We start from the raw sequence: 17,256 nt of genomic DNA on the forward strand, positions 1-17,256 counted from the left end.
TTATCTACTATTTGCAACTTTACAGAAATTGGTTAAATAAAGGCTTTTATTACCATAGACATGAATACAAATAATACAATTATTTCATTTCTTATTACTACTAAGATTATTATAGAATTTCATTAATTCTAATATAATTATTACTATTGTTATCGTTACCGTGGTAGGGACAAGTAAAAGATGGCTCGTAACGAAAAAAATGTGCGCCGTAACCGAAAAATGTGACGTTTTTTTTTTCAACGCCACTAAAGAAGTTTCACTTCAAAAATATTCAAAGGTTTATCCCGACAGGATAGGTTTTTAGTTTCAGGAATGTCTTAGGAAAAGGAATAATGTCTTATTTTTTCAAAGTAATAATTAAAATTATTTTAATAAACTTCATTGGATAGGCTTGAATCTCGGATCAGTCACGTGATGGAAAGGGTTATAAAGATAGTTAATATACGTATTTATTCCACAGACACCATGTATTGCACCACCAGAAAGTGGACAAGGCAACTTACTGTGCGCTGGCGCATCTTTACCCCGACCAGGCGCCTTACACTGTCTGCAACAGCTCCCTATCAGAGTATGGTAAGTGAATTGCTTTCTTGAAATAAACGATTACGACGATAAATAGTATCGTTAAAATTGATTGTTGGCGGTTGTTAGATGTTCAAATGTATGGTTAAATTTAACTCTTTTTTTGAAGCTGGGTTTCTCTAATCGTTTAAAACATGGCTTTATAAACTAACACATAATTAGGGTTTGACACGCTGGATTAACAAAAAATCTAACTAGACTTATTGAAGGGTTCTTAAATCTTAGTGACTCTTCTGTCACCTTTAATCATGATACGATTAGCTGCTTATCATGTATATGTTTCATCTATTTACATATGGAAATAGTTTGGGAAAATCAGTCGAAGTAAATAGGGATTATTTGTGGAGCAATCTATCTTGATTGTTGCGTACCTTTGTTTAAGAAGCTTAAAATTTTATCTTAGAAATGTCCTTATTCGTTCACAGACATAAATATTTTTAAGTCAATGGGAATGGACATGTCGAAGTTGATGGGGAGGGAGATGGGGGAAATTGCCTGTGCCAAAAATTCGAAAAAAAAATTATACGAAAAACAACTTATTATAATTTATCAAAAATATTCAACTTTTGGAAATTTTTATTTTCGTGAAACATTAATAAATATTAATTGGAAACATAGTATATTTTAATAATGTGGTAACAAATATAAGCATTGATTATAATGATGTGACTCATACTGTATGTAACTACTATGTAAAATTCCTTTTCCTGCCAATATGTGTGGCAGAATATGCGAACTTTACATTGTACCATATTCTTGAAAACAAATTATTATTATTCTCAAAGAATGTAAGTGTATTCGACCGAGACATTATCGGAAACGAGAATGTTATATTACAATTTGTGAGTGTGAGAAAAACTCATTTTGGCTTCAAGTATGCGATCATTGCTAACATTTGGATTGCGGTTCTAATTATTAACTAATGTTTAAAGAACTTTATTTCTCATTACAAATTTATATTTTATTTACATGAGAAACTAAATATTATGAGCGAGATACACGTCCCAATTTTAGTTCACTACATTCACTTTGACATGCACTTTTACTGCCCCCTTGAATGAGAGATTCAAACACGCTAATATTGCGAATTTTAGATGGCAACCGATTAAACAGTTGCACACCTTCATATCCAATCGACCTCTTCAAATAATTTGTGCTCAGCTTCGGCAAGATAGGCAAACTCGCTCGACGAGTGTTGCGTGTGGTTGTGTCCTTGTTTTTTTTATGATAAGCCACTATGGAGGGACCCATTTAAATTAACTAATATATATATATATATAACTTAACTAACGTTATTAGGTTAACTCTTTTATTTATTTTTTCAGGTGTACTTGGCTTTGAAGTAGGTTACTCTGTAACCAATCCAAATGCTCTCGTGCTATGGGAAGCTCAGTTCGGAGACTTCAACAACGTTGCCCAGTGCATCATTGATCAGTTCATCTCCAGCGGTCAGGCCAAGTGGGTGCGACAGTCCGGTATTGTCCTGCTGCAGCCTCACGGTATGGAGGGCATGGTAAGTAAACATTCATTATCAAAAGTGTTTTAATTGAAAATATTCGAATGATATGGACTATCACCACTTTAATTGCTAGAAGGCAAGTGTGTTGTCGGCCTCTAAATGGGTACGCTCTCTTGAAAGAGCCCAAGTCGAATTGGTTCGGAAATACTTCAGTTTAATGATTCATGCTAAAGTTTGCAAAGACACGCACATTGTTTCATTATAATTCACAAATATATACGCATATTTTTCCTTTTAATTTCATATTAAGTATCAAGTATACGAACTATAATGACGTCACGGTTTTGTGATCACGGTTATTTCCATATTCCTAGAACTGTGGTTAGGACACATGAGCTGTATATTCAATAGAGTATTAAGAAAATAATTCTAATTGTAGGGCCCAGAGCACTCCTCCGCCCGCCTTGAGCGTTTCCTGCAAATGAGCTCCGACGACCCTGACTACATGCCGCCGGAGAGCCATGATTATGAAGGTGAGTGAAAATATATTTTAACTAAACGATTTATTTTCGCAAGTTGTGTTGGTGAAGAATAGTAATTAAATTTAAATCGAGTAATTCAAGTAATTTTCATTAAAATTTGTATCTCACGAGTATATAACGCTTGAAACTCTATAAAGCGCAAATTCGGCCCCACATGGAATACTGTTCTCACCTCTGGGCGGGGTTCCCCAGTACCAGCTCCTTTCACTTGACCGTATTCAACGTTGCGTAGAGGTGTTGGGTCTCTCTGCATCTTCTACCGCATTTACCATGGGGAGTGTTCAGAAGAGTTGTTGGGTCTAATACCGGCAGCTGAGTTTCATTATCGGACGTCAAGGCAAAATACAAAATACCATCCGTATCACCTCGACGTCCGTCGTTCCACAATTGAGCGTTTCCTAAGGCAGCATTTGCCACGCACCACCACTTTGTGGAACCAGCTGCCCACTGAAGTAATTCCGAACCAATTCGACTTAGCGTCCTTCAAGAAAAGAGCGTACCAATTCTTGAAGGGCCGGCAACGCACTTGCGAGCCTTCTGGCAATTTGAGTGTCGCATCGGCGGCGGTATCGCTTAACATCAGGTGAGCCTCTTGCCCGTTTGCCTGCTATTACATAAAATAATAATTTAAAAATGTTGGTCTGGTAATAGGTGGTTTGGTAATAATTAGTTGATAATATTACAGTAGGTCAGCTCCACGTCTGCAATTATTGAAGGATCGATCTAACGACGATTATAAAACTACAAAACATTTGTACATATTTATGTTTTTTAGGAGTTTGAGGACATTGGTTTTTCAAATTAATAAACTGTTTATTGGGTACTTGTGATTGGTGTGATAATAATGAGTTGGTAATATTACAGTAGGTCAGCTTCACATATTTTACTGGGTTAAATAATCTATCATTATTATAAATTAATTATAAAACTACAAAACATTTTTTTAAATCTTTTATACGTCTTTTAGGATACATTGTTTCTTCTAATTTGTTAACTGGTGATAGTTGATTCGGTAATGAGTGGTAATAATGATTTGGTAATTATTATCTATTAATAGTATAAATTAATTATATAAAGCCTACAAAAAAATCTATATATTAAATTATTTTTATATTTTATATGACTTAAAACATATTGTTTCTTATAATTAGTTTACTGATAATAGTTGATTTGGTAATAATTGTTAATAATGAGTTGGTAATATTACAGTACGTCAGCTCCACGACTGCAACTGGATAGTGGCCAACTGTTCCACTCCTGCATCGCTGTTCCATATCCTAAGGCGTCAAATCGCGTTGCCCTTCCGCAAACCTCTCATCCTGATGACACCCAAGTCGCTCTTGAGACACCCCGAGTGCAAATCCTCCTTCGAGGATATGGCCGAAGGCACTACGTTTAAGAGGTAGGTTTAACGAATTAGTTAAATTTATGCGAAAACATGGAAAACATTTTCCTTTGAGAGTTTCCCGCAGTTGGTTTAGTGAGCTATTTTGTTATTGATTTCTGGGGTTTTCGAACCTCCTAATTTTTTGAGGCGTTAAGACGAGTGAAGGCCTTTTGGTAGAATTCAAACACGACCCCAAATTTTCCAAAGCTGTTGTAGCGAGATCAAGCTGTGCGAAAATGCGTTCCCTCCAGTAAAACGAGTTACGGGACAAGAAAAGAACGTACCAATTCTTAAAAGGTCTGCAACGTATTCGGCCCCTCCGGCATGGTGTCCATGAAGTATCATTTAACATAAGGCGAGCCTCCCGACCGATGTTCTATAAAAAGGCGGACAGTTAATCATATGAATATATCTATATATTATGATATAAAATATATGAGATTCTTTTATAAAATACACATTTGATTAGATTATGATAGATAATAGAAAACGATTGCGTTTGAAACGATTATGTCAAATTAGCATATAAAATGTTAAAAGTTAATAACAAAGTATTTCTTAGTACAGAAATTCTCATAACGCATCCTCTTTAAGGGGCTGTTCAAGTATTACGTAAGCACTAATGGGGAGGGGGGGGGGATCTATGCTTGAAAACGAAATGCTTTTTCGAGGATTCCTATTTAAGTTAATAGGTTTATGTACTATTATTTTTGAGAGCTTTGCTTACTTTTGCCGAAGAAGGGGGGGGGGGGGATTGCAGTAAATCTGATTACGTAATACTTGAACGGGACCTAACGCGTTTTAGTATAGCGGCGAGATTTCTCAAGTTGGATTTCTGTAGTCTAAAACTTATACTGATTTGTCACAATTACTTTTGCGTACCTTTGTACCTGTTTCAATTGTGTTATTAAACAAAATGACTTTATTAAATTCGTGTTTCTAGTTTTTGAATTGATCCAAAAACGGTATTACGAGAAAACTCATAAAATTTTTACTCTTACCTTGGGGAAGTGGGATCACTATGGACTATATATTTTATACATATATTGTTTCTTAAAGAGTGCTGCCAGAGGAAGGCGCGGCTTGTGAGAGTCCTGAGAAAGTCCGGAAAGTAGCTTTCTGCTCTGGACGCGTTTACTACGACCTCCTCAAGGAACGACGTGACAGAGGGTTGGAGAAGGACATCGCTATTGTTCGGTGAGACTTTTTTTATTATTATTTCAATAGAAAAAGGTAGTAATAATAAATTCGAATTTATTACATTATTAAAATAACGTGAGAGCGTTGTTGGTCTAGTGTCTTCAGTGTGCCACTCTCATTCCTGACGTCGTAGGTTCAATCCCCGGCTTAGATTTTCTTTCTATGTGCGCATTTAACATTCGCTCGAACGGTGAAAGAAAACATCGTGAGGAAACCGGCTTGCCTTAGACCCAAAAAGTTAGAGACATATGTCAGGCACATACTTGCCTATTAGATTGACAAATGATCATGAAACAGATACAGAAAATCTGAGGCCAAGACCTAAAATGTGTCGAGTATAGCAATCGTGGTCGACCTAAGAGACATATCGTTAATAGTTTTGAGTAATTCATATTCATTAGAAGTGATGTTTTTTACTTGACTTATGAAATAATGTAACAAATTAAAATTTATAATTTTCTACCTTATTTAAATTAGCTACTTGTTTCTTATAGATATATTAAATAAATAATTAAGTCAATTTTCACACTGTTCTAGTACTCTTCTGTCTCTTTACATTACAGCGTTAACAAAATTAGGGAGAAAGAGACGAAATACTTGTGTAAATTAAAGAGGTTATTTATAAAATTCCAGTTTGGAGCAAATATCTCCGTTCCCATACGATCAGCTGAAGAGTGAGATCGCGAAGTACCCCAACGCTCAGCTCGTCTGGAGCCAGGAGGAGCACAAGAACATGGGTTCGTGGAGCTACGTCGAACCCAGATTCCGTACCCTGTTGAGGAACCAGAAACAAATTAGGTAATTATTTTGTATATATACTCAATTTTGTATATAAAAACATTATTTTTGACAATGAAAACAAATATTATCAAAATCCTATGCCTTAGACAAGTTGAAAAACCTGCCATTTTGATATGTTTATGAATAAAATTCAATAGCTAAATATACGCACGATAAAACAACGAAATGACGTAATTTTTTTTGGTACAGGAAACTATTTTTTTAAAGCCCTAAATACACAATGTTTGTTTTTAACCCATTCCAAATGGGTCAGTATATAGTTCAACATATACTTATGTTTATTTATTTAAATTTAACAGGCCTTTAACCAATCCTGACATCTTTAAGGGAATTTCAGTATTTTATTATCTTTGTGGACTCGGCATGCCTCGCTTAATCTAAAATAATTTGTGGTGTATTTATTCATTTACACTTCGTCACGTGACCATTTTCATACAATATCTTTTGTCGCTGTTTTAAATGTAAATCGTAGCTTGCAGTTATGTAAAACTTTTCCATAGTTCGGTCAAATGTCGGTATACGTTTCAATTCTGACGATACAAACGCGTTCGTTACGTTTGACGTGAGAAAGCGTCGTACAACGTAAATTTTTCGTAAGACCATACGTATACGTGGTTAGGGTGTATTGACGCATATGAAGACGCCGTAACGTACTTGGTTACAGGCGTAGGTCTGAAGGGGGCGGGTGGTTTAGCCAACTCTTGGGCCGCAGTGAGACACAGACAGACACACAAACCGAGATCATTCCGCGCACCATTAGGTGAGAATAGACGCATTATGCTGCTTGATTCCGATTCTACGGGTTTTGTTGCTTTTGTGGCGATTATTTTTTACATTTCCCAAGTGGGTACCTGAGAGTGACGTGTGGGTAGCCCAATATTTTGTACTTTATTTTAAGATTTCATTCGCAATCTATCCATTACGAGTTGTCGTCTTGTTGTCTACATTCACTACCAGTTCGCAAGTCAAAAGGGCGTAAAGCGGGCGAGAGGAACTGGCAAGAAACTCCGCCACTCTTTTTAATCGCTAAGTTTTGTGTCATACAAATTGTTTCATCTGGATCAAATCAATCCCAAGGATTAGGATCACTTAAATAATAGTCATAGTAATTTTTGAAGCTTTTTAAAAATTCGACTATTATTTATTAATTATATTACGTTTATTGATTAATTAACGTTTATCGAGGGCTTTGAATTTATTTAGTGATAATTCTCTAATCTCGCTCGGGAGATTTTTGTAAAAACGAATACAATTTCCATTGGAATGGTTTATCTCCTGGAACTGGTTGGTCACATGCTTAGATTATTTCCGTTTTGAGTATGATACTGTTGAAAGTCAACAGTATCTCATTTGTTGTAAATCGTTTATATTTTTTTGAAAATAAGACATGGCTTCAAGAATATATTGACCAGATAGTGTCTGTTACTATACGCTTCTAAAGAATGCGTTTTTGTTTCTCGAAATAATATAGTATTAATTGTTGTTAATTAATGTTGACTAACGTTATCTTATTAGACTTGACTGCTATTAGGATTTATTTATTTACGTCATAAAAAGGCCAAATTCAGCTAAAAATATAACACATACAATTAAAACTAATACCGAAAAACCGTTTGCTATACATTAATCTTTTCTAACCACGTTTTTATATACGATATTACTCTATATGAAAGATATATCCTTGAATCTTGTGCGTTTTTTTAGTTTTCGGTAACTATTGGACTTAGGATTTTCGGAAAAGGAATTAACTTCAAATACCTGTCAATATAATTTACTTAGGGAAGATATTCTGGAAAAAACTCAAAAGTTACAGAACATATATTGATAATACTTTAAAAAAAATCGCCACTAACTCATGCCGATACAGCTAGACTTATTTTAGTTACTTTCACAGCTTAATGACTTATGGCTTATTATTGTGGGGTCATGCTGCTGATGTCAAAACTATTTTCTAAAGCAGTATTTCCCAAGCCCCAAATTAATTTAAATTTTATTTGGAGTTTTAATTAAGTTTTATGTTATGTTTTATAATTTGTGTTTGGTTACCTAGTGATTTCTTCATTTAAGTTCTTTAAGTGAACAATAAAGTTTCGTTTTTATAAATTATGTACACATGTTAAATGTATGGGGCATAGGAATTTTAGAAAGTCTACGGTGGGGTATCTTACAAAAGGGTTGGGTAACACGCAAAACTAATTATGGACTGGACAATAAATTTCAAACTAAATAGATAATACTTGAAAAATCTCCGCGTTATTGGGGTACCGCACTTGCAGTGTTTCAGCGTGACTCTCATCCCTGAGGTCGTAGGTTCGATCCCCGGCTGTGCACTAATGGACCTTATTTCTGTGTACATTTAACATTTGCTCGAACGGTGAAGGAAAACATCGCGAAGCTTGCGTTAGACACAAAAAATCGACGGAGTGTGTCAGGCACAGGAGGCTGATCACCTACTTACTTAGATTGACAAATTATTAAAAAAAAGATACAGAAATCTGAGCACCAGACCTAGAATTATTGGAGCGCCACTGATTTTTTATACGTACCGCGTTATAGGAGATATATACAGCTCGTAACTAGACTTAGTTTACATTTTTTTTTATATAGTTCGTAACTATACATAAATTAATTTTCGTTTGCAGCTACAATGGCCGAGCGACCGCCGCGTCTCCGGCCACAGGCTCCAAAGCCGCCCACAACAAGGAGCTGAAGAACTTGCTCGACGAATTTTGCGTTTTATAAATATTTTCAAACTAAAATTTTCTCCCACAGAAGGCAATAGTTTTTCGAAATTGTATCTCGGAATTTCGTTTCAGTATTTTTTTTATTACTTAGAGTACTTAGGTAAATTCTTATTTATTTTTCCTAGTTTTACTTATTGACGTTTCGATGTAAATAAAATGTAGTGTAAATTTGTAGTTGCCGTTGAGTCAAAGCCCTTTGTTAGTCGGAGCTGCGTATGTTGAGGCACGTACAAAATCATTTTCAGATTAATTATAATGTAAAATCTGCAATTTTTATGATATTGTTTAAAATATTTTTAAACTTTAAATATTTAATGGCCACTGACACTTATAACTAAAGCTCGGTCTGTCTCTCTCGGATATTTAAAAAAAAAGAGATGCCCGACAGGAGTGTAATTAGGCCGATTTAGTTATAAGTGGAGTTAATTTCCTGTTATACATTGTATAATTATCTATAAACAAGTAGAATTTTGAATTAAGAATTAATCTAAATCGAGTTTGAAATAAACTATGGTAGTACGGATTTAAAAATCGGTGAAATAGTTCGTATTTTAAATTAAGAACGAAAAGATTTCGAGTTTTCAATTAAGAACGACGATAATTCGAAATTTTGAATTACATACGCATATAGATACAAATTTGAATTGTGAACAAAGATAGTTCGAATTTTGAATTAAGACCGAAGATGTATCAATAAAAGTTCTTGTATACTTCAACGATATTTCAAGATATTACTTAGATGTAGCAAGGTAGGCTTTTTGCCGTAATTTCAATAGTTACCGCGGCACGGCTGTCTGTAAGGGTAAACACCAAATCATTTTGAATTTAGCAATTTGGACGTATAATATTGTCCAACACACGCTTTGTTTTGTGCACATTTTTTTGAAATCGGCTCAGAGTGAATGTATGAACGGTTATGAATGAATGTTTGAAAGGTCTGAGCTATTTACGTTACATTGTCTAGATTTACAAATATACATATTCGAATGCTAACGTTGTTTTATTTAACCTTATTTTTTTTGAACCCCAAAACTAGAACTATAACTAACTAACTAACTATAGACGGTAGAGCAGTGTTGGCCTAGTGGCTTCAGCGTGCTACTCTCATCTCTGAGATCATAGGTTCGATCCCCGGCTGTGCACCAATGGAGTTACTTCCTATTTCGCGCATTTAATATTCGTTAGAACCGTGAAGGATAACATAGTGAGGAAACCGGCTTGCCTTAGACCCAAAAAATTACAGCGTTTATACAAGCAATTATCCTATCAGGCTGATCACCTATTTTTCTATTAAGAAATATAAAGGATTATAAAACTGACACAGAAATCTGAGGCCCAGACCTATAAAGGTAGCGTGGTATTTTAAAATAGGTGAACACGAGAAACAAATTGACGTATATAGAGAAGCAGTGCCGTCTCTACAACATGCGGACACGACCAGCGAAATCAAGTAGGTACAGTCAACACTAAATGATAGAGAAAAAGTTTAAAAAGTAAATTTATGTGAAAAATATTTCCAAATTACCAGCAAATAGATATATTTAATGTGACTAAAGAATGCTTAAAAAACTCTGGTATCTTTTATTAATAATGGCTTTGTTATTCTTCCGTTATATTAAATATTTATTATAATGATCAATGAATCTTAGAACTTATAATCTAGAATTTAGTATGAATTTGTATTTTTTGTATAAATAGTGTGTATAAACTGTGCTTTATGTTTATGTTTGAATGTGTATTCCGTTTTTGGCTTTTGTTTATAATGTAATTGTTTGAATATTGTTTAATGAGTAGCTGTAGGAATACTTGAATAAAATAAAAGAAAAAATAAAATAATAATTTTTTTATGTATGAAACGGTAGTTACTACGGCAAACTTTTGATATATTTTTTTAATTTAACATTTATAATCATTGTCTCTATGGCTGGCAATGGATCGTACTCCTGGAGTGGATTAAGGGAATCCTACCGTGCCTCCTGTCCATAGCGAGAAGATGGGGCTGTTGGGTTTAAGTTACTTCAAAGTTGGCCCTGCGCGGGTGACGCTAGTCCTGTAAATACGTTTGTGTATTCATTATTTTCTGTCTTATTCACGTGTTGTTCCCACAGCAATGTAAATTGTCTTACTTTTTACTTTTTAACTGATTAATATTACTGATATTAATTAACTGCTTTAATATGTGATGAGGGCCGAGATGTAATGGTTGCAGGTGCGGCATATTAATCTTTAGAAACTAGTTTAGTTTGAGGAAAAAATACGATTTAATTTTTTTTTCAATATTCCTATCAATTCCTATTCCGACTAATAATTGCGTGTTGTTCCCACGAGAATGTAAGTGCGTGCTCTTATTTCACCATGCCACCTGCTGATGTCATGTGGAACATGGTGTAATGGTTGCAGCACTTTTCAAACATTGTGTAATACAATAAAAAACTTGGCGAGTAAAAAGAGTGGCGGAGAGTTTATTGCCAGTTCTCCTCTTCTGTTCTACGGCCTTTATTTGAGAACTGGCAGTAAATGTAAAATTAGAAGCATTTCATGTATATTCCATTTTTTCTGACGTTCACACAAGTGTACATTGTGTTACCTATATGAATAAATGATTATTGACTTTGATTATTAGTATAGCTAATATACACAAAAGCTTTATATATACAATGCTTGAAGGAGAACATCGCAAGCAAGATTAAAATCCGAAGAATCGACCGCGTATGTGTTGCAGGTTGATCACAGGCCTCTAATGAAAAATGAACAGAAAACGACATAAATCTGAGGTTGGAAATCTTGATCTAACAGCAAACGTTGCAACGCCGTAATAGTACTTGATTATGTGTTGATTACAGTAACATAACTATTTCGATTGCTTCGGCAATTGTTCACTGGAGGCCATTGAAAAGTTGGGAATACAGTAGAGCACTAATTCATAGCATACCTATTAGATTTGCTTATTCACACTATTGAATATTCAGGAATGAATAATAATAACCTGAGAAAAGATTAAATGATGCAAAGCGATCTTTTTGCAGGAAACCATATAAAAGAATTGCGTAGAAGTGCAGGAGTGCGAAAATAATAGGTTGGGAAACAAGTTCCTTCGCTTTTTTAAGAAAATTCACAACATTTTTTAATCTAGTTTATTCACATTTAACTAAAGTATGTAGGTACAATTTTGTTCGATAACTTTTTGCCATCTTGTAGGTAGGGACATGATCCCATTGCTATAGAAATTTTAGGGGGCTTCATCAGAAGGATGGATTTTGATCACTAAATAACGCGACTATTGGTTTTGGCAGTCCTCTCGTAATGTTAAGCTGACACTGCTTAAAGAATTCTGAAGAGACCGAAACAGGTAGAAATCTGAAGGTGCAAGGTCAGGACTATACGGCGGATGCATTAATACCTCCCAGCCAAGCTTTCTTAATTTTTGTTGAGTGGCTAAAGATGTGTGAGGTTATCATGATGAAAAACCACACCCCTTCTGTTGATTATTTCCGGCTGCTTTCTCTCAAGTTCTCGCTTTAATCTCAGCAGTTCTTCGCAGTAGAGTATAGAATCGATGGTCCTGCCTGGTGGTGACAGCTCATAATGAATAATGCCCTTCCAATCCCACCACAGACACAGCATCACTTTCGTTGCGAGTTAACCCAGGTTTCGTCACAGTCTGTGAATCCTGACCGGCCTCTGACCACGACCTTTTTCGGACGTTCTTGACGTACGTGATCCACTTTTCAGAACCAGTTATCAGCTTCTTCAAAAATTGTTCGGTTTCATTAAGTCGTAATAAGGAATCACATTACGTTTCTATTAGTGAGCTCGTGAGGTACCCAAATATCGAGCTTTTTTGTGTACCCAGTTTTTTTCAAATACTCCAAAACTGTTTTGTGGTCAGTACTGATACGCCGATCTTGCTCCACTTTAAAAATGGCATCCATTTTATCCGTAATAGGGCGACCCGAGCGACATGCATCTTTGACATCAAAACTTGCGTTGCATTAGTATCTTTTTTGTAGTAAGATTTTAAAATGTATCGAATTTCTTCATTAGATTCTCTCATTTTGACAGTACGAAAAATAAATAAAAAATAAAAAAATAACACATTTTCCCAATATGAATTTGGAATTATCTTCTTTAAAATTTAAACTTTTAAGGGTACCAAAACCAGCCAGTTACAAATACTATAGCCAAAAAGATTTAATTACAAGTTTGAAAAGAAGGAAAAAAAAGCGAAAAGACTTTTTCCCCAACCTAAAACGTAATAATCAATCTATATTTAATATTTTTACAGACAACCGGTATAGAATATTTCATTTAGAACGTATTTGTAAGGACCACTTTTATATGATGTATATGTTAAAATTTAAAACAAAATTCTACAAAAAATAACCTGTGAATAAACCAGCTCCATCGAATATTATCGATGCTTTTATTGTCCAAATGATAGGATACAGGACTAATACATTGTATGTGTTCATGGTAAGACCTCATAGACAATAAAAAAGGTCCGTAACATAACATATGTGCACTTTTCAGTAGGTTAGTCGTAGCTGTGGGCTCATGAAGTAATGGCGGACGATGTCACCTTCTGACGTACCCATCAGGCTTTTGATTAGCTTTTCGGTATATTTAGAGCGAGAATTAGTTTGAATATTTAAAGGCAACGACAAATAAGTCGGTTTAATGAACAACATAGTTGTGTATGTGAACAGCTTGTGACAAATTAATCCCGATATAAGTTTATTACATAAAGGTCCATAACATATTTGAAAGAAAAGAAGCTTTCAAATAATTAACCCGCTTTTAAGACTTTCAAGCGAATCTGATACGACTAGACATTTATTTTACAAGCTACGACCGTTGAATGGTTGGAATGACGTGCAAAACGCACTCTGCCAGATACGATCTGTAATCTTGACGCCTTTCCGCGTGGCCCGGCCATTTTATCAGCTTTATAAATAGCGTGAAGATCGCTTTGTGCGCTGAAATGAGACTACCGCCAGATAAGAATCTTGAAAGTGCTCGAACGTGCGGCTAGCCTCGTGCCAGCGGAGATGTATTGTGCTCATTATGTACGAGTTACTTTGTTTTTATTATGTCACCGAGCGACCACAATGCGGTTATTGGGACTGAATAAATTAGGGTTTAAAAGTAGTTCATCGTTGTTTGATGGATTAGAAATAGTTCTGTGGATTTATGATCTCTTGATACATAGTTTATTTATTTATAAAAATACATACATTACCCATACAGTACTAACTAAGCCAATACTTTAATGTCGAAAAAAATATAATAAAGTATATAATATTAAATACACAATATTATTACTGTGTACTCACCCTCCGAACTAATTTACCTTATATTTGTACATAGTTGTATTACAGCTTCACTTTGGAACAGCTTAAAAAAATTTTTCTATATATTTTCATCACTCGGCAATGGTGAACCATGCAATAATGTGGTGGCGCATGCTATTTAGCCCCAAAGAAATTAATGAACACATCATGTTCTGTTATAAGTAAAATGAATCCAAGAAGGAACAAATTATCGGCTTTAACCTAAGCTTCTTTTCCATCTTTCTTTACGACTTGTATGTCGTACCCCAACTAATATTAAGAAGGCGCATGGCTTTCGACCCCTTAAAAAAAAAGAAAAAATATAATAATACATCCAAGATATAAATGATATCGTCTCACTTCCCAGTAAATTATATCAAGTTAATATTACTTGAGTTACCTACTACATAAAAGTCTATACGAAGTGATAAAAAAAATGTCTGTGGAGCCGCGATTCAAATTTACCATTTTTTTCAATTTCATGTCGACTGCCGACTACGTCCAAAAAACATTCTTAAGTATAATTAGTAGAAGAAGTATTTTTAGTGGTAAAGGTATCTTTATAGTACAGGAGCTTTGTAAACAAGGTTATTTCTAAATATTAAACGCAGTAAACCCATAGTAAAGTTTTATCCTTAAAGGTAAACTTAAGTAAATTAAATAAAACTGTTAGTACAAAGAAAAGAAATAAAAAAGCGGAAGAATCGTTTACAAAAGCACTTATCGTCTGACTTTGACGATCTTGAAGTACACAGAACTTAAACCGCTATTACGAAATATTATATTAGAAAACAAAGGAGGGACAAAGTTGTTAACTCGTTTTACGAACAAGTATTATTTCAATCCATGTAGCTCACTGGTTATAAATTTATTTGATTCCGGTGGAAATATGTACGCTAGGAAATTTGGACATGGGTTTTTGATTTCACCGCTTTGAACTCAAACTTAAAATAATTTTATTCATATAGGGAAATAAGCACACTAATGAACGTCAAGAAATATGTTAAATTAATTGTAAATATACATGTACTAGTAGTTCGCAAGTCAACGGCGTAGAGCGGGCAAGAAGAACTGGCAAGAGACTTTCCGCCACTCTTTTTAATCGCTAAGTTTTGAGTTACACAAATTGTTTGAACTGGAGCAAATCAATCCCAAGGATTAGGATCATTTAAGTATTCGTCAAATTTATAAAAAGCTTTATTGATTAATTTACGTTTATCGAAACTTTTGAATTTAATCAGTGATAATTCTTTAATTTCGTTTGTGGAGTTTATTGTAAATGAATATAATTTCCAAATAAGGAGTGGTTTATCTTCTGGAGCCTGGGTGGTCGTCCACTCAAATTGGTTCTGTATCGAGTATTATACTGGTGAAATTCACCATTTAAAATAGTTTATATTTTTTGTACATACAACAAGGCTTCAAGAAAATATTGACTAGAGAAGTTGGAAAGACAGAATTAAGGAAACTTCAGATGGATGGATGGATACCTACATGACAGAGAGTGACACAGTGCGGACAGTAATGACGGGATTTGGAGGAGGCGTTTTCCAAAAAAGGAGACAGATAGCGGAAAAGGATGAGATAGAAATATAAATGTGTTAAAGTGTAAAAGTATCTGAAATAAAAGGTTTTTATTATTATTATGTACATAAACACACTAGCAGCTTAATAAAATGATGCGAGCGTATTTGGAGATTTGGAGAAACTATCCAACCTATTTTTAAAAGAGTTCAAAGGTTATTCTCTTATTGTTATTATTAAAAAGACCGGAGAAAGGTTATGAAATAGATTTTTTGTGTTTTCCGTCGTCCGAGGACTGTATGTATCAATATGTCAATCTAATAGCAAGTAGGTGATCAGCCTCCTATCCCTGACAAACGCTCTCCACTTTTTGAATCTCAGCCAAACCGGATTCCTGCATCGTTCGAGCGAATGTTAAATACGCACATAGAAAGAAAGTCCATGATGCACAGCCGGGGATCGACCTCAGGGATGAGAGCTGAAACCACTATTCCAACACTGCGGAAAAGTATAAAATACATAGGATACAAACACAAAGACACAATTTTGTACAATTAAATTATTAGTGTTTTAGTATAATTAATCTGGTTCCAGTTGATTAGTTACTATAATAATCAATGGATCTAAAGTAAAAGTACTTAAAGTTACCTTTAGAATTTCACTCATTATCGCTTGTATGTGACCTACTTAGACGTTGAATTTCCTGTATGAGCTATACAGTAACCTTTATTATTCATGCTTCGTATTCAAAGACTAGTGTTTGCATTAGCGAAGTCATTCTCTTAAAAAGCGTGTCGTAAGATCTACGTTGTCGACTCATTTGCTCGGTAAAAATCATTAGGCGCTTAAAATACGCAATTTTAATGTTTTGGTTACAATTTAACATATAGGCAGTTTAAAATGTAAGATTAATTAGACTAATGTAACAATTTTTATTTATGTGCTTATTTTAAAACCATATAAAACTATAATGCATAATATGCATATAGTAGTTAATTTTGTTTTTCGTACGTAATTTTTTATGTTTTTGTTTTGTGTGTCAAGGTTTGCATTAATTACCAGTGTTTCCCTAGTGGCTTTAGCGAGCAACTCTCATCCTTGAGGTCGTAGTTTCAATCCTCGGCTGTGCACCATAGGACTTTCTTTCTATGTGAGCATTTAAAATTCGCTCGAACGGTGAAGGAAAACGTCGTGAGGAAACCGGCTTGCCTTAGATCCAAAAAAACTGTGCGACTTCGTGCGTCAGGCACAGAAGGCTGATCACCTATTAGATTGACAAATGATCATGACACAGATATAGAAATCTGAGGCCCACACCTAAAACGGTTCATCTTGTCGATTAAGGGTCATCTATAACAGGATTGTTTTATTTATAAATTAATAAATACAATATTAACGTCAATAAAACAAATTTCAATACTTATAAATTTAGAGCTACTTCACATCACCAGTCAAGGGTGGAAAATTAATGAGAAGAACTGGTAAAAGACTCCCCGTTATTCTCTTGTGTTAAAATATTTATATAGAGCTGCCACCATAACAACAGTAGCATACTACTTACTACCAAGTCTTAGCCTAGCTTACTTAGGTAGAATTATTGAATCTGCCTCTGAATCTTTACAGGCATTTGAACGAAATAAATTAATTATAGGACAAGGAGACGTGCACAAACATCATCATCATTGTT

At 34.6% G+C, this 17,256-nt stretch overlaps 1 protein-coding gene and 1 long non-coding RNA gene across 7 annotated transcripts in view; one reads left to right on the forward strand and one right to left on the reverse strand.

Annotated features, from left to right (window-relative positions):
• The window catches only part of LOC123707522 (2-oxoglutarate dehydrogenase-like, mitochondrial), a 31,981-nt gene extending 22,273 nt beyond the window's left edge, over window positions 1-9,708 (forward strand). For 4 of the 6 annotated variants that reach the window (XM_045657622.1, XM_045657620.1, XM_045657623.1 and 1 more), the window contains 8 exons: window positions 461-573; window positions 1,908-2,095; window positions 2,481-2,574; window positions 3,793-3,985; window positions 5,030-5,167; window positions 5,804-5,968; window positions 6,636-6,731; window positions 8,614-9,708. In XM_045657622.1, coding sequence (XP_045513578.1) covers window positions 461-573; window positions 1,908-2,095; window positions 2,481-2,574; window positions 3,793-3,985; window positions 5,030-5,167; window positions 5,804-5,968; window positions 6,636-6,731; window positions 8,614-8,713 — 1,087 coding nt within the window. In that variant the 3' untranslated portion in view covers window positions 8,714-9,708. The remainder of the gene's footprint in view (window positions 1-460; window positions 574-1,907; window positions 2,096-2,480; window positions 2,575-3,792; window positions 3,986-5,029; window positions 5,168-5,803; window positions 5,969-6,635; window positions 6,732-8,613) is intronic. The other 2 variants (XM_045657624.1, XM_045657625.1) reach the window with 1 other exon arrangement.
• Window positions 9,709-10,543: 835 nt separating this feature from the next.
• On the reverse strand, window positions 10,544-16,312 carry LOC123707422. The gene is made up of 2 exons (XR_006753496.1): window positions 16,218-16,312; window positions 10,544-10,765 (listed from the first exon to the last, which is right to left on the reverse strand). It is a non-coding gene; the product is annotated as an uncharacterized LOC123707422 (long non-coding RNA).
• Between the last annotated feature and the right edge of the window lie 944 nt (window positions 16,313-17,256).

This window comes from Pieris brassicae, chromosome 3 (genome assembly GCF_905147105.1).
Source record: "Pieris brassicae chromosome 3, ilPieBrab1.1, whole genome shotgun sequence".
Lineage (NCBI taxonomy): Eukaryota > Metazoa > Arthropoda > Insecta > Lepidoptera > Pieridae > Pieris > Pieris brassicae.